Source organism: Trifolium pratense, linkage group LG3 (assembly GCF_020283565.1).
Source record: "Trifolium pratense cultivar HEN17-A07 linkage group LG3, ARS_RC_1.1, whole genome shotgun sequence".
In the NCBI taxonomy this organism is placed as follows: Eukaryota; Viridiplantae; Streptophyta; class Magnoliopsida; order Fabales; family Fabaceae; genus Trifolium; species Trifolium pratense.
The window spans coordinates 17,138,695-17,156,634 of NC_060061.1; the positions used below are offsets into that span (position 1 = coordinate 17,138,695).

The following is a 17,940-nucleotide window of genomic DNA, read 5'->3' on the forward strand; positions in this document are numbered from 1 at the left end:
ATGAGGGGGAGACATAAATATATATGTTCTGCACTCTTTTTCCTTTCACCGTGGTTTTGTCCCACTGGGTTTTCCTGGTAAGGTTTTTAACGAGGCAGTTCACATATAAAGGATGATATGTACTCTTTTTCCTTCACTAGGATTTTTTTCCTAATGGTTTTTTCTCTAGTAAGGTTTTAACGAGGCATATCCTTGATGGACATTCAAGGGGGAGTGTTATGAATAATAATATGTAATGAATGTCCATTATTGTGTAGGTTTTCTTGTCCCCTAAATGTGTCCTATAAATAGTACCCCCTTGTTACAATGTAATGCACACCTTGAAGAGAATATACAAACTCTAATCTTTCTCTCTTCTCTCCTTCATCTCTATTCTTCTATATTCTTAGTTATGTTTAGATTAGTTTCATAACAGTTTCATAATTTTTAGCCTGTTTTCTTCTTTTTTTTAAAAGAAAGTTGTATTTTCATTTATTTCAAAGATTTAATGATTAAAATAATATTTTATTAATATTGATCCACGATGGACCACTTGTAAAAGTGGTTACAAGTGGTCCATATTAGAACTTTTATGTAAGTGAACTATAATAGTCAAATGATTAAAGGGTCATGCTGCGGCACAAGGTAAGGAATAAAAATAAATTTTGTATTTCAAAGATAAATCTTTGTGCCGTCGTTGTGCCTCTGTTAGGGTTTTTGAATAAGGATGCATTGTGACTTTTATTCGTGAACTTAATTGTGTCATGTCGTATTTTTTTGTTTATCTCATTTAATGTTTAGTGCAATTGTTTTTACGGTTTTTGTGGTTAGGAAGGATGAGTGTTAATAATATATTAAATGATTTTCAATTTTTTTATGAATGATTAATATAATATAAACTTTCAATTCAACGGTGGATTTTGTAAAATTCGTATTCGTTATAATATAAATCATAACTTGTGCACTATGCACAACTTGAATGACTTGTGCATGTTAGACAAAGCCCTTGTCAATATGTAGTCTAATTAGTTATCGTAAAGACCACCTACACTGAATTTTCTATAAATAGATTATATTAAAGAATGTGTAATTGAATCATTATTGATTTTTATCCATTAGTTTGATTGTTACAAGCTTTTGCTTTGTTAATGCTTTGAAATTTCAATATATATTTGTAGCACCAGTAGGGTTGGGAATAGGCCAGACGGCCTATAGGGGCCTTCGGCCTGGCCTGTTGAAGCCTGACCTGTTTATTAAAAATATCAGGCTTAAGCTTTAAAAAGAGTTATGTACATAAATAGGTCAGACTCAGGCTTCTAAAAAAGCCTACAAAGCCTGATAGGCCGACCTGTTTATATTTATATAATATTATTATTTATATCTGGTAAAAAAAAATATTATTTATATAAATACAAAACATTAGAGAAAATATATATATATATATATATATATATATATATTACAAAGAAAAAATATATTATTTAGACAAAATATTTTACAGCACAATTCACAAATAGAAATTAGACTTTGTATCTTGGGTGTTAGATTTGTTTTGCTTACATTTGAAGAATCTGGATTTGAAGATCTAGTGTTATGCTAACTTATAAGTAATAGTATATAGGGTTATTTTATTAGCTTTTAATTATTGTGATAATCCTTTTATTAGCTTTTTATTAATGTTGTAGAAATTATAAAAATTTAAATGTGAAATAGGCTTTAAGGTCTGTTTGGCCTATTTAAAAAGACTATATAGAGGTCTTTATGTAACATAGACTTTTAAATAGGCTACAAAGCCAGACCAGACTTTAAAAGGCTCAGGCCAGGTCAAAAAAAAACATTTGATAGGCCGTAGGCCAGACTTAGGCTCGAAGAAAAATTGTAGTCCAGGCGCAGGCCTGTCAAAGCCTGGCCTAGCCTGGCCTGTTCCCAACCCTAACTAATGTCAATATATGGGCGAATAACATGTCGTATTGTTCACACTGGATGCGGAGGAGTCCTATAATTATGGTGTTCATAGAGAAGTTGACTCGTGTGTTGAAGTGCATATATGTTTGCGTTTTCCCCATAATATTACTTTTGTTTGAACATTGAAGGAGCAATGAGGATTGGTAATCAACAAACTAGATGTGGAGGAGTCATTACTGACGAACGATGGCAAAGGGCTAAAGCCCTAGGACCTTCAAATGCTTTTGTTGCAGAATTATAGGGAGTTATCGAATAAATATTGTTAAGACTCGCAATGTCACTAAGCTAGATATAGGTGCAGATAGATTCAATGGTGGTTATACAATATCTAATGAGCTCGAAGGAATGCAGTATAAGAGGTAGAAGGTTAGTTCAAAGAATTAGAGGTTTAATTGGGGAAGATATAGAGGTACAATTCAAGCATGCGAACAAAGTTGCGGATTATCTAGCAAATCTTAGATGTAATTTAGTTAATGGTATCACTTTGTTTGATGTTCCTCCTAGAGAGGTACAACAGCTAGTCAATGATGATGTATTGAGAGTCTCTACTTCCAGAACGATAACCATGTAATTCTTTTTGGGTTTTTTAAAACCCCTATTAATCTATAAAAAAAACTCAAATAACAACGTCGATATCAACATCTGAGTACTCCAGACCTAATAACTTTATGTACGTATACAACAACAATAATAATGACTTTGGGTTTGTTTTTGAGCTTATATAAATATATAAGTTCTTATGTATTATTATAAGTTTTTCAAAATAATTTATTAAAAATCAGTTTATAAAAACATAGATTTGTCGGTGAAAAAAAAACATAAATTTATGTTAATAAAAAATTATAAATTATTTATTTATTTGCATAAATTATTTTCATAAATTTAAAAATAAGCCTAAATATTTTAAGTGATATTTATCACTTCTGGAGTAAGGAAAAAAAAAATGTCGGCCTAAGTTAGCATTTGTCATGATTATCATGTTGAAATAGTTTTGACACTAGTTCTAAAATCAAGAGCATAGCATCATCATTCAATTTCAAATATCACAGTAGAAAAACGATCTACACTAACACTAGGGTGCATTTTGTGATGTGAATGTGAGTGAATAAGCATTTAGATTAAAGAAGAAAAAGAAGAAGAAGATGAGTCAAGGATCTTCAGCTTCTCAATCGTTAGCTTTCCGTGTCATGAGACTATGCCGTCCATCCTTCAACGTCGACCCTCCTCTTCGTATCGATCCCGACGACCTCTTCGTCGGCGAAGATTTCTTCGATGATCCCTCCGCCCCTTCCTCCGCCGACCTCATCTCCCCTGATTCCGATCCCAGTTATCGCGACCGATTCCTCCTTCATCATTTCTCCGATTCAATGGGTCTCTCTGGTCTCCTCGTTCTCCCTCAATCCTTCGGGTGCTTCCCCTTCCCCTTTCTCTCTATCTCAATTTTCATTTTCAATTACCTATTTTTGTTTTTACAATTATTAATTTTCTTGATGCAGTGCAATTTACTTGGGAGAAACTTTCTGTAGCTATATAAGTATAAACAATAGCTCCAATTTTGAAGTCAGAGAAGTTATTATCAAGGTCAATTTCTTCTAACAAATCTTTCATACTGTTCAATTACCTTCTTTTTTTTTCTTTTTTTTTTTACTTGCAGCATAAAATGTTTTGTAGTGATTGGTTTCCTTTTGTTTTAAGTCATTTGTGTTGGATGAATAGATAAAGTAGAAGTAGATTCTTTTAAGACCCTGTTTGGTTAGTTAAACATCTTAATTAAGATATATAGATTAAGTAAGCACTTATCATGTAGCAAGTTTTTGTGTATAAGCTAGTTTTATAACAAAAAGATAAAATAAAAATGTTTTCATATAAGTTGTTTCATAAGTTATTCTGAAGAACTTATGGAAATAAGCTGAAAACAACTTATGAAAATTTTCGTAAGCTTTCCTTTTTTTTGAAGAATTCGTAAGCTTTCCTAAACAGTCTCATAAGTACTTATGCCAGGAGATTAGCTCAAATAAGTCAATTCAAACATACCCTAAAACCGTTTTAAATCAACTTAAGCTCAAGAAAATGCATATGCATTTATATACATAATAGTAGGGGGCTACTTAATTTGTATGCTTTTATTCCTTTGAAATTTTAGTCCAATTCATTATTTTAAACTTTGTAACTGTCAGGCTGAAATCCAAACAGAGAGACAGAGAATACTTCTTTTAGATACGTCGAAATCACCAGTTGATACTATACGTGCTGGTGGGCGTTATGATTTTATTGTGGAACATGATGTCAAAGAGCTTGGACCTCACACGTAACTTCTGACTCTCAACAAATTTCCTTCTGTTTCTTCCGTTAGTTTTCTAAGTAATTTGACTGAGCATATGTCCTCCCTCAGGCTGGTTTGCACTGCATTGTACAATGATGGTGATGGTGAGCGTAAATATCTTCCCCAATTTTTCAAGTTCATCGTTGCCAATCCACTTTCTGTTAGGACAAAGGTATTGGCCTATTTCTTTGTTTAATCATATTTACTGAATTTGAATAGCCCTATTAGACAGTAACCGCATTACTGAATGCTCTCAAACTTTTCTCTCTGCATCTACAAACATGACTCACACACTTTCTGATTTTTTTTTGCAGGTCCGTGTTGTCAAGGTATGTTAATTATTTGAATATACTACATACTTGTGAGTTTATATTCTTTTTCTAGACAAACAAGGTGGTCTTATCGTGAATAACATAATGTAAACATATTCAATGTAGTATATTTTTGTCAGGCAGGTTTGAAAATGTCATGTAAATCTTCAATTTTTAAGACTTTAAAGTAATTATATCAGCTTTGTAAATTAAAGTGCCGACCCTTACCTACATACTACAGTTGTGCATCAATTTATCTCCTTGATGTGTCTCAGGAAACTACCTTTTTGGAAGCTTGTATTGAAAACCATACCAAATCAAACCTTTTCATGGACCAAGTTGATTTTGAACCTGCTCAGCATTATAGTGCATTAATACTTAGAGGTGATGGGCACCATTCTGAGAAAGATAGTCCTATAAGGTCAGTGCTTTGTATATCTTTTGGAATTAAACAATATAAAATACATAAATACCACATTTTTGCCTTTATGTACACTTGTATCTTGAATCATCTCGTGTAAATAATTTTTATTATTATTATTATTGATTATATATCGGCTTAAATTCAGTGAGACATTTAAGCCGCCAATACTAATAAGATCTGGCGGAGGAATTTACAACTATCTCTATCAATTGAAGTCATCATTGGATGATTCTGCTCAAACTAAAGTCGAGGGAAGTAACGTTCTTGGTAAACTCCAGATAACATGGAGAACAAATTTGGGTGAACCCGGTCGTCTGCAGACCCAGCAGATATTGGGGACTGTAAGTGTTTTTTCTTTTACAACTATGAGTTATCAATGGATTAATCATCTTGTGTGTTGTAACCTTGTTATATATCAGTAAACGATAACCAAGTTGATGGTCAAGCTTCTTTGTTTCTGCACAACATTCATTTGAATTTAGTATGATTTATTTCATTTCTTTCCTTCGCTTTCAAAACAACAAAGCTGATTAAATGTTTATATTCAAATCCTATTAGGTGCACGTAAAATTAACAATAAAAAATTAATGCTTTTAATGTGGCTTTCAGTTTTCTAAAATATGATTATTTAGTTCTCATACACCAGTATTTTGTCTGGATATGTTCTTTTGCAGCCAACAACAAAGAAAGAGGTTGAGTTGCAAGTTGTAGAGGTTCCATCTATCATTAACCTTCAAATACCATTCACGGTAATTTATGATCCAATATACATTATAAACCAGAAAAAGGCATCTTAAGTATTCTAGATGTTGGGCCATGGGTAATTTTTCATCCTATTTAGCAGCTCTTGGTAGAATTTGTTCACCATCTTAGAATTCAAAAATTGTTATTTTAATCATGTTACTTTTGATCCTCAAGTTTAGTGTACTAACAGAAGAAAATATAAATATGGATGGAAGCTGAATTTTATTCCTTGTTCTTTGCAGCTAAAATTAAATCTTACGAACCTGACAGAGAGAAAGCTGGGGCCGTTTGAAGTTAGTGTATCCCAAAATGTATTGTCTGGGGAGAACGTTGTTATGATTAATGGCCTTCAATCAATGGTAATGCATTTTTTGTGGATCATCTCTGCCTTGGATTGTCAAGAGTATACCTTTACCCCGTAAAATATAGTATCTGTGTATCACGCAATTTGTAATTTGGGCTGGAGTTTAGATATTGCCATTATGCACAATCCTATCGCTCGAATTTTTCTTGCAGTTAATTCTAACATATGATGTGGGAATCTATATACAGGTTTTATCACAGATTGAGGCTTTAGGATCCACTAATTTTCACCTGGTACGAATTTAAAGAATTCTGCTCTTATATAAGATACCTGTAATAGTGGTATAGTGATGTAGAAATTTTGAAATCATATTACATAACATTTAGTCTGTTCCTAGCTTAACTTTCATTTATTCTCTTCGGCTTTCGTGTTATAAAATATTTTTCCTACTAAATTGCTTTTAGCTTATCATGTCCGCAACATGTTGTGGATTAGTTATTATCAACCATTCGTTATCTTTTCACTTCTCGAATGCAACAAAAAATGCATTTATAGAGGTTAAGCAGTGAGGAAAGCCGTAGGGCTAATCATATGCATGCAGCCTTCAGCCGCTATTCATAATGGAACACTTCCAAGTTTTAAAATGACATATTAAATCAATATTACTTGGTATTAGTGTGGAAAGTAGGAGAGGATTGAGCTTCTTGAAATGAGTGTGGAAAACGTGAGAAAGAATCCACTTGATGATCGATAATAACGCCCTGCACAGATAGTCGGCAGAGGGATTAAGAGGTAAACATAACAGAAAGGTGCATGCAATTTCTGAGTGGGAAATAGTGGGGTACGGGTGCTGCAGAACCCTTCAGGTCTGAAATAGTCTGCAGTCATTTTCATTCTGTTTTTGAGTGCTTTGGTCGTCTATATCCATTGTGATAGCTCTTTGGAATTTGGGTGATAATATCTAAGATCAGTAGCTAGGATATTGTTCTTGTTGAGATTTTAATAAAACTGGTCCTATCCGATATATGTTTCAATTGTTATGATTTCTTGCTATTGATTAATAATGATTTATCTATTTAGACCTCATTTCCAGCAAGTAATGATTAATAGAAGACACACAATAGTAGTTGTATAATGATGTAAAGAAAAAAATTGTTCTAAAACACAATGAGATTAATGTTTGTTTGATACTGATAGCAATGTCATGACATATGCAGAATCTCATAGCTACTAAACCTGGAATTCAGAGAATAACGGGCATTACAGTATTTGATACGAGGGAGATGAAATCTTATGAACCACTTCCTGATTTAGAGGTTAGTTGTACAGATTGATTATGTTCCGTAAAAAGTTTGATTTTTGGTATATGATCAATTTTTCTAAAACATATTTGATGTTGTGCATTTCCTCTGTCCTTTAAACCCCAAAAGTTGGATGACATTATGTTTCTTGTGGTGTTGCAGATTTTTGTGGACTTGGATTAAAAGTGTGGCCATAGCAACCGGTTTGGTCAGAAGTGGTTAACGATGCAATCCTTTCAAAAGGTTGATCTACTAAACTCCACAGGGTGTTCTGTATCATTGATGCGCCTTATCAGATCGTCCAAGTCCTTAATTTTATAGCTTTGACATCTAGGATAAGATTGTTTTCCAAGTCAGGGTCACAAGATCCTACATGATCCCAAAGTTGTCTGCAAACATCTGTAAACAACTTGTTTGGGCTAAGTGAAATCAAAACGCACATTCAACTTGTAGACTCATAAATTCATATAGTTTACCTCATATTAAAATATACATTTTAACTTGTTTAAATTTTTTTTATAACTTATTTAATTTTGAACGTAATCTGAAATTTATAATTTTATTTTTAATTTAGAAATTTGTGTTATGAATATTGATTAAAGAAAATATGACAAAATTAATATATTATTAATTTTAAATAATAATTTTAAAAGTTAGATAATTTATATTTAATTGATTTTTTTCTCCTTTTCATCGGTTTAATATGACTCTAGTATATGACTCTAGTAATCAACAATGAATTGGTTCAAGTTGTAAGGGTCCTTGTCCCTTAAGCAAGTGGTCAGTTCACGGGTTCGATTCCTGAGATTAGTTATTGCTAACGACATTGGAAACTTCGTCCCAATATCATGGTAACCCAAAAAAATATGACTAGTCATGCATTTCAATAATAAATAACACAATAATTATATATATTTTTTTATCATTTTAAGCAAGTGGTCAGTTCACGGGTTCGATTCCTGAGATTAGTTATTGCTAACGGCAGTGGAAACTTCGTCCCAATATCATGGTAACCCCAAAAAATATGACTAGTCATGCATTTCAATAATAAATAACACATCAATTATATGTCCATCAATATATCTTTGTAAAGAAATAATATTTCTATCATTTTTGTTTTCACGTATTAAATATGACTGTTTTTTTCGATTAAATATGACTTTTTGAATCATGCATGCTATGCAAGATTGAATGTTATATATGGTTGGAATATAAAGTGGTTGTATGTTTTAACCCTTAGGCCTATTGCTTTATTTCATTTTTATGAAAAACATATTATATTATTATATTATGTATTTTTTTTTTTACAATATTTATTTATTATTTATCAAATAACTTATTATATTTAAATGTCAATAAATCTCAGCTTAATTTGCAAAAAATGTTAAAATTTCTAGGTCAGACGTCAAATGTTTTGCAAAAAAAAATAAAAATTACTTATTATATTTAAATAATTGCATAACGTTTTACAATTTTATATTATTTCATCAAAATATATTTTGAAAATACTCATCGAGACAAATCAAACATCTCATATGCTAATATTTGCATGTATATTATTAGTAGAAAAATATGGTCAAAGTAGATCATATAAATAATACACTAAGTTAAAATTAGGTAATTTATTTTGGTTTGGGACAGAGGGAGTAATTTTTTTTTCCAAATTAAATTTTTGAATCGTTAGATGAAAGCATGCGAGTTTAAGTGATTTTACTGATTTTGTAGGTAGTTAATTCGTGTAAAATCGTTTTGATTTTTTATTTTGCTTAGTTCCGATTTAACACGAAAACCATACCTAAAAAAAGCTTGTTAAAATCCCGATTTGAAACCTAAAAACTATAGATTTTACGTTTTTAGGTTAGCATTTCGAGTTAAATCAATGGTAGATTTTTTTTTGGGTAACATCGTATTCTGGAACGATTTTACATGGTTTAAATCGCTCTAAAATCGCTGAAATTGTAGGTTTTAACTCTGAGACGTTTTTACCTTTTTTTTTTTGGATAATTTTTTTATGTTACTTGATGATTTGGTGGGTAATTTGTATAGTTTGATGTAAAATCGACAATTTTATGTTTCGGTTTTACCAAAACGAGTTAAGTTAAAAACTAAATTCTGACAATCTTGCCTAAAAACGTAAAAGTCAGAATTTACGATTTAAAATGATATTTTAACAACTTTGATATGTAACTTGATTGAACAATTGAGTGGTTGCGCTTTTATTGGTTCAAGGGGTGCCATTGTTTGATTGCCATAAATCAATAGTGTTATTTTATTTATGCAACAACTCAATCACTATTGTAATGCAATCGACCAATGGACGAAGCATATGGACGAAGCACACGTTTGATTATTGTTTGGATGATAGCAATGAGATTTCATAGACCATAGCACTTCATGTGTACTAACGAATAAGATTAGTTAGACATTTTGAAAATATTTTTATATCATTATATAAATAATTATTAAACTCAACAATCTAAGTGCATAATCAATCTAAGTGCATAATGTTAAGAACAATATTGTTGTTAAAAATACAGCACAATTGTTTGTAAGCTTAATTGTAGTTTGCATTCACTTATGACTTATCTTTTCTTGTATTCCATTAGTTATAAAATGTTGTGTGTCCCCCATTTAGCCTTCTAACAGTAGAATTAAGTAAGGTATGATCCACATAACTCAAACAACACTCAAATTGAAATGTAGAGTAAAATTTAAGAATAAGATGGTACCAAAACTGAATTCATATCTTAAACTTATAGTTATTATTAGTGAAGCAAATGACCAAGGTCATATTCAACTTCTAATCAGTATAATATTTACAACAAAGTAATCAAACAAGCTAACAGAAAAGGAAGGAAAAAAAAATCCTGAAAGAACTAATAACAAAGGATTATCTCCTTTAAATTATGTTGCTCTAGGAATAAAAAAAAGATAGAAAATAAAATGCTTATGTCAATTATTAATAATTTTTTGTTGTCACCATTTGGATGATATCATGATTAGATGAATCAGGTTTGTGTACCCCAAGTGGCCCAATTGGCTTCACTTCCAATACGTGGCATCGTTGACTTCTTTGATTGGGAGTCAACAGAGAAGTTGGCCCCACACATTGCTCCCTCACTATCAATCCTTGGCATTGACTTCAAGTTCTTCATTGGATGCTCATAACTTGTTAGACCATGCTCACTATGAAACATGCACCCTGCAATGCATTTTCATCCATTAAATTCCTAATAAAACATAATTGAACTTACTTCATTTGATAAGAGAAGTTATAATATAAAGAATTTAATTGATATAGTGCAAGTTTCAGACAATACATTCAATCACATTTTACCAGCATGTCACTTTGTTATATTAGTTTTTAATATATGTTTAGTATCACGGATATCGTGGAAATTCATAATCACAGTAATTTTGTCAAACTTTGTCAAACTTACTATTATATCAAACACACACTAAAAACATGTTCGCAGTTATCTACTAAATTGGGATTGAATGAATGTGTAAAACTTTTTTAATTGATATTCACTATCGGTGTAAAAAGTTTTACACATATATATTCAATCACATTTCACCGTTATGTCAGTTTATTATATTAGTTCGTAGTGTATCTTTGGTAAGATAGACACATTGAACATGGCAGAATCACAGTGATTTTGTCAAACTTACTGTGATGGCAAACACTCACTGAAATATCTTCACAGTTATCTACTAAACTGTCATCATATGAATGTGTAAAACTTTTTTACACAATTAAACTCATTTTGCAAGGGAAAAAGGAAGCTAAATGTATATACCAGCAGGGAATGGTGCAAATGACTTGGCACAGCTTTCTTTAATAAGCTCCTTGTTATCAGAAAAGACTACAGAACCATCAGCTGCAATACCCCAGAAAAATCCAATCTCTCCATTACAATCCTGCTCAAACATAATCAAAATGTAATCCATTAATTCAAGCATTATATATTAAGGGCTACATTATAAGATAAAGAGAAAATTAAAGTAATTGAAAAAGGGTCTTACTGATGCAACAAAAACAGTTCCATCCTTGTTATCAAAGATTATAAATCCAAAACTACCATCAAGTTCTTTGAGGACTTGATCAGCAGGATAGGGACCCCTATCACGAAGTGTCCTATAAGCTTCAATGAGGAAATTGGCCTCATTGGTTCCCTTTGATAGACCATATTGCTTTATTAGCATACTTAGATTGTTCAAGCTACCCATGAAAGCACAGTATATGTTATCCAAACCACAAAACATCCTGCATGGAACATTTTCTTCATGAGAAAAAAATAATAACATAATACATATATACATCATACATGCAGCGGCAGAGCCAAGATTATTATAGAGTCGTACAAAATTTCACATGTGACATAATATATAAATAGTCAAACAAAAAATCTCAGTTTTGCTCTAAACTAACCTCTAAAAATCTCATTTTTGCCATAAACCAACCCCTAAAAATACCAACAATTGTCCAGGCTTGTTGGGCCTTAGAACCGCTCATGCATACATGTACAAAATTTATAAATTCAAGGTTTAAATATGTTTTTGTCCCAGTATCGTTTGAGTCTTCGTCCTTGCAATTTTATTCTAGTCCATGTAATATTTGTTTGTATTAAAATCGTTAGAATATTTGATTTCAGTTCCTCTAATATAAGCTATATATATAAGCACTAAAATGAACATTACACACATATATTATATAGACTAATTTCAAAATGAACAAATTTTACAGAAATTAAAAAAACAAAAAAATAAAAGTAATATATTTGTAAGGACTAAAAAACTCAAAAATATATATATATATATTTGCATATATGTGTATGTAAACCTAAATTCAATTGTGAAATTTCAGATCCAATCCATTAATAGTAATTACATACCCTTGATGTTTGGAGGTATTGTTTGAAGGGGAATAGGCTAAAAAAGCATCATTTCCAAAGTTCATGGAGAAAGCATTGGAGGGATTAAATGATGTGAAATCATGAACAATTTCATCAGGAAGTTTAGATTTTCTTGATGAATTCAATGGAGCAGGACTATTAAGCTCTTGAGGTGGATTAACCAATTTTTTCTTGAAAATTGCCAACATTTTTGCCTCTGTAGATGGTGGATCCAATTCCAAATTCTCTTCCAATGTAATCACTCTGTTTCCTTTATCAACAACTCCAATAAGTCTATAAAATTTCTCAAAGAAATGAACCAATATTAATAAACCAATTAGCTGCAAAAAGAACATTAAATCTCTAAGGTTTTAAACAATGAATTAACATGAACAAAAATATAGACACTCTAAATGTAGGGAAAATTAGGATAGAGATTAAAGGGAAACAAAAGAATTTACCAAAATGAATAATCTGAATGGCTGCAGATAAAGAATGAGATTTAGTAAAATCCTATGAAAACGGATACTAATAGGTAGAATGAGTCTCTTATGGCTAAATATATATAGGTAGAGAAAAAGATATCATGTAATGCTGGCAGTATTATCCAAATTAATACCTAGTAAGCAACAAAGTTAAAATAGGTAATAAAATAATATTATTATTAGATTAAATTAAATAACCAATAGCTAAATATGCCTATAATAGTTTATATCAACGAAAAAAAATGCTTATAATAGAATATAGGCTTAAATGCAGTTTTACCCCCCCTATTTTGGATAATGCGGAATTTTATCCCCCCTATTTTAAAATGCGGAATTTTACCCCCCCTATTTTATAATTTGTTGGATTTTGCCCCCACTAAAATTTTGCACAAAATCTGCTTCTGAGCCTCAAGTTCAAAGCTTCGCACAGAACTCAATTTAGATCAATAATTCACCAAACCGGTACCGAAACGACCGCAATCGAGTTAGTTTTCCACAGAATCAAACTCCACTAAATTTGGAGTTACAGAGAGAGATTAATTACCGTTTTAGTGAAGGTATGTTCAAATTAATTATCGTATGAAACTACTACTAGTATTTTTGTCATTCCTCTCACCCTGTAGCTCATTTTTTAATACTATTTACATGTATGGAAATCTAACGAAATTACCCTTGTTGGCATTTCAATTTCGTTGATTTTGGAGTTACGATGGGTTCGGTAGACGATGTTGAATTTTAAGATCACAAGTAGATTTCTGCAGAATTAGTAATTGGACACACATTCACTAAAATGGTAATTAATCTCTCTCTGTGACTCCAAATTTAGTGGGGTTTGATTCTGTGGAAAGCTAACTCGATTACGGTCATTTCGGTAGCCGTTTGGTGAATTATGGATCCAAATTGAGTTGTATGCGAAGCTTTGAAGTTGTGACTCGAAAGCAGATTTTTGCAAAATTTTGGGGGACATACCTTCACTAAAACGGTAATTAATCTCTCTTTATAACTCCAAATTCAGTGGGGTTTGATTATGTGGAAAGATAACTCGATTACGGTCATTTCGGTATCCTTTTGGTGAATTATTGATCAAAATTGAGTTGTGTGCGAAGCTTTAAAGTTGTGACTCGAAAGCAGAATTTTAGGGGGGGCAAAATCCAAAAAATTATAAAACAGGGGGGTAAAAGTCCGCGTTTTAAAACAGGGGGGGTAAAATTCCGATTTAATCAAAATAGGGGGGCAAAACTGCATTTAAGCCTAGAATATAATATAATATAATATATGTTCGCCAGATATTTTTTAATCTCGCGGTCGAATTCTGAATTACCGGTGTTATTTTTTCGGGGAACAGAAAGTTTAATAACAAAAAAAAATGAATATAATATATATGTTTGTTTTTTGGGCACAATGTGATGTTTATTATTAAAAAAAGGAGAGAATATAATATAGGCTTAAATGCAGTTTTACCCCCTATTTTGAATAAATCTAAATTTTACCTTCTATTTCACTAAATCAGTAATTAATCTCTCTATGTAACTCCAAATTTAGCGGAGTTTGATTCTGTGGAAAGTTAACTCAATTACAATCATTTTGGTACCAGTTTGGTGAATTATTGATCAAAATTGAGTTTTGTGCGAAGCTTTGAAGTTGAGGCTCAGAAGCAAACTGGTACCTCAATTTTGGTAACTCAATTTTGATCAATAATTCACCAAACTGGTACCAAAATGACCATAATCGAATTAACTTTCCACAGAATCAAACTCCATTAAATTTGGAGTTACAGAGAGAAATTAATTACCGTTTTAGTGAAATAGGGGGTAAAATTCCGATTTATTCAAAATATGGGGTAAAACTGCATTTAAGCCTAGAATATATTTGGTAGATGTTTTTAAAAATAGTTGCTTGTAAATTGGTACAAGTCGTAAATAATTTGAATTTTTTTTTTGTCTTATAATTTAAATTTTTTAAACAAATGATCAGAAGTTTGATTTCGACTCCATATTATTAAAAAACTCAGTTGAAAAATGAGAAACTATTTTAAATATCTAAAAGTTTTTTATGGAAATTATTCCATGTCAAATAAAAATTCATTCGTATAATACATTAACATAAAAAATAATATAAAAAATAAATAGGTGTTTTTTTTATCAGTAAATAAATAGGTGTTTAGGCTAACATCACATATAATTGAAAATAGTTTTTTTTTTAAAAGGAATTGAAAATAGTTTAAATTTTTAATTTTTTGGTCAAAAAATAGTTCTCATTTTTATTGTTGGGTGAGTGCAATATTGTTGCAATAAAAGATACTACTATAGGGGTGATTGCGCTTTCAATTTTATGAAGCCAACAACATGTGACAGTAATCTGAGTCAGCATGCACGTAGCGTTGTTGTTATCATGTTACCATTCCTTAAAAACTTCCGTAGATTTTTGTTGATTTGTCTAAAGTGGAATTTGTCTGAGATTTTTGTTTTCTATTAATAATCCTGTTAGAATTTTTTTTCTTTCAAAATACCTCATTTTTTCACAAATCTTAAAATTCCAAGTTTGCGTAATCTAAGAAAATAACATACTAATGAAATTCTCAATTTGTCCCTTTTTCATTTTTTGACACATAAATAATTCAGGGTTATTTTTTGTCTTTATCAAAAAAAGTTAGTAGAAAAATACTAAAAAAATTTCTCAGTAGGATTCGAACCCTTAACATTTTAGTTACACTTCTTATTACATTTATAACTAAGTCATATGAATTAATTTGTTATATTTTTGGAACCAACATATAATCAATATGAGTTAAATGGCCAATTGTAACCGCAAAACTCCACTTTATTTGTTACTTCTTCCACGATTTTTTTCTTTTTATCTAAAAATCCAATTTTTTGTATGTAACCCAAATTCAAATACCTCACTTTATACAAATTCAATTTTTTAGTAAATAAAAATCAATTATTAACTGGACATTGATATATCCTATACATATTTATTAACTGGACATCGACCATCTGCTACGTTTTTGTTAATATAGATAGATTACACTTTTTTTCTTTTTACCTACAAATTCAATTTTTTGTATGTAACCCAAATTAAATTACATCACTTTATTTTTATTTATTTTTTAATCTAAATTATCTCTTCTCCCACATTTTTTTCTTTTTATCTACAAATCCATTTTTTTAATTACGTAAAAAAATAAAATATTAATGCTATATTTGTCTACACATATTTTTTTTTAATCTTACTTAAAACAAAAATAGTTGTCCTTTTATTTTATATTTACGTTTTTTTATTTTCTGAAAAGTTTTATATGGAAAGTTTTCATTAATAAGTCAGCAATACTAATTACCTAAAAAGAATAAAATATTAATGTTATATTTGTCCGTTTATTTTATATTTGTCTACACATATTTTTTTGAATTTATTTTTATTTTTTTTATAATATCAACTTCATTTATAGACTTCGAACCAATATTCAATTAAGTTAATTTTTAATTCAACTAAATATATTTAAGAACAAAACTTATAAACAGTTCCATTAGAAACTGTTTTTTTTTTTTGTACAACCATAGAGATGGTTTTTACTCTGACCAATTGAAACATGATACATGGATTAATTTATTCCATATCACTAATTTCAATTTTAATAAAATTCACGTTGTCAATTCGAATTTCGTCGAGCAAGTGAAAGAGAAGAGTAAAGCGATGAAGATCACCACTACTCTTTACTTCAATTCATCCGTTCCTTTTTCACCTTCCCAACTTATGGCTTATATATATATCTTCATCAATAGGAGGACTCAAACGATTTCAGTTTGTTGGCCTTTCATCAAAGTCTCACCATGGTTGGAGGTTATTGGCATGTTTATACTGTTGTTGTTGTTGATTTCACTTTCAATAATACAATCAATGTTGATAACAACGGTGGAAATTAAAAACTCATTTTCACTTTTAGATTTTTAGATAATGGTGAACTGACGGAGTTTAAAAAATTATTAATGACGAATAAATTAATTCAGGTGTCACATTTTAATTGGTGAACAGTATCAACAGTACCTATGGAACTGTTTTTAAGTTTTGTCCTATATTTAATTAATTTAATATGAGAATATAGTGGGAGAAAATTGGAACCGTTTCTAAGTTTTGTCTTGTATTTAATTAATTTAATATCAGAATATGGTGGGAGAAAAATTGAAAAACTTCCGAAAAAATGTTGAGACTAAAACAATAAGAATTCTCAGTCATCTCGAGGGGATTGGTCTCTGCAGGGTTGTGCGGATGATACTTTAGTTTTAAAAAAAATAATTAAATACAAAGTTAAAAAATAAATGACATTTTTTTAGAAGTTTTTTTTTTGGAAGATATTTTGTTGTTGACATAAGGACTAATTAATTTTTTGAGAAATAAATTACCTTTTATTTTACCGGAACAAAAAATTCACTTGTCATCATATACATTGGTTATTCTTTTGAAATAGATTGACCAATACATTATGCAGAATTTATATTTAGTCTCACGGAACTTGTGTTTTACTAATATATTATGTTATCTATTTTTTTTAATAATTTACAGGTTATATTCACATTAATATGGGAACATAATTTTTTTGGTTATATCTACGAGCCTTATATTTTTACTCATATATTAATAAAGTTGTATATATTTTTATTAATTTTACGAGTTATACTCATATATTAATACGGGGACATCATTTTTTGTGTGAATTCTGAGAGACCTGTGTTTTTCTTCTTATTAATAAGGTTTCCTGTTCTTTAATAATTTATGTAGCACATATATTTATACTCATATATTAATACCAGAACCTTTTTTGTTTTTAATTTCTACAAGATTTATATTTTTAATCATAATTTAATAAAATTGTTTAATTTTTTATAATTTTACGGGTTATAATAGATCATATATTAATACAGGGACCTAATTATTTTGTTGATTTTTACGAGACCTATGTTTTTTATTAATATATTAATAAGGTTGTCAATTCTTTCATAATTTCTACATGACATATATTTATACTCATATATTAACACAAGAATCTAATCTTTTGTGTCATTTCTGCAGGGCTATATGCTTTTACTCTTATTAATAAAATTTCTAGTTTTTTACTATTTTTTGTGAGATCTATATTTATACTCATATGTTAATACAATGACCTAATGTTTTGTGTAATTTTTGTGGTACCTTTGTTTTTTACTCATATTAA

At 30.1% G+C, this 17,940-nt stretch overlaps 2 protein-coding genes across 4 annotated transcripts; one reads left to right on the forward strand and one right to left on the reverse strand.

The window, feature by feature from the left end:
- Window positions 1-2,885: 2,885 nt before the first annotated feature.
- Window positions 2,886-7,861, forward strand: LOC123917390 (trafficking protein particle complex subunit 13). The gene is made up of 12 exons (XM_045969088.1): window positions 2,886-3,352; window positions 3,441-3,525; window positions 4,122-4,252; window positions 4,337-4,439; window positions 4,582-4,596; window positions 4,854-4,999; window positions 5,148-5,343; window positions 5,677-5,751; window positions 5,989-6,105; window positions 6,299-6,343; window positions 7,268-7,366; window positions 7,514-7,861. The coding sequence occupies exons 1-12, from the start codon at window positions 3,087-3,089 to the stop codon at window positions 7,532-7,534; spliced, it is 1,299 nt and encodes a 432-aa protein (XP_045825044.1). The 5' UTR covers window positions 2,886-3,086; the 3' UTR covers window positions 7,535-7,861.
- A 2,268-nt stretch (window positions 7,862-10,129) lies between these two features.
- Window positions 10,130-12,773, reverse strand: LOC123916359 (stem-specific protein TSJT1-like). Of its 3 annotated transcripts, none has more exons than XM_045967803.1 (5): window positions 12,708-12,773; window positions 12,247-12,540; window positions 11,378-11,618; window positions 11,152-11,272; window positions 10,130-10,553 (listed from the first exon to the last, which is right to left on the reverse strand). In XM_045967803.1, the coding sequence occupies exons 2-5, from the start codon at window positions 12,453-12,455 to the stop codon at window positions 10,360-10,362; spliced, it is 765 nt and encodes a 254-aa protein (XP_045823759.1). In that variant the 5' UTR covers window positions 12,456-12,540; window positions 12,708-12,773; the 3' UTR covers window positions 10,130-10,359. The 3 variants fall into 3 exon arrangements, with proteins under 3 accessions (XP_045823759.1, XP_045823760.1, XP_045823758.1); XM_045967804.1 differs by having other exon boundaries at window positions 12,247-12,587; window positions 12,708-12,767; XM_045967802.1 differs by having other exon boundaries at window positions 12,247-12,517; window positions 12,708-12,754.
- Between the last annotated feature and the right edge of the window lie 5,167 nt (window positions 12,774-17,940).

Excerpts from the sequence above, each read along its gene's own strand:
- LOC123916359 (XM_045967803.1), bottom strand. The coding sequence starts at position 12,455 with ATGTTGGCAATTTTCAAGAAAAAATTGGTTAATCCACCTCAAGAGCTT. Across the intron at positions 11,273-11,377 it reads GAACTGTTTTTGTTGCATCA|GATTGTAATGGAGAGATTGG; the intron begins GTAAGACCCTTT and ends ATGTTTGAGCAG. Across the intron at positions 10,554-11,151 it reads ATTTGCACCATTCCCTGCTG|GGTGCATGTTTCATAGTGAG; the intron begins GTATATACATTT and ends AATGCATTGCAG.
- LOC123917390 (XM_045969088.1), top strand. The coding sequence starts at position 3,087 with ATGAGTCAAGGATCTTCAGCTTCTCAATCGTTAGCTTTCCGTGTCATG. Across the intron at positions 4,253-4,336 it reads AAAGAGCTTGGACCTCACAC|GCTGGTTTGCACTGCATTGT; the intron begins GTAACTTCTGAC and ends GTCCTCCCTCAG. Across the intron at positions 7,367-7,513 it reads AACCACTTCCTGATTTAGAG|ATTTTTGTGGACTTGGATTA; the intron begins GTTAGTTGTACA and ends GTGGTGTTGCAG.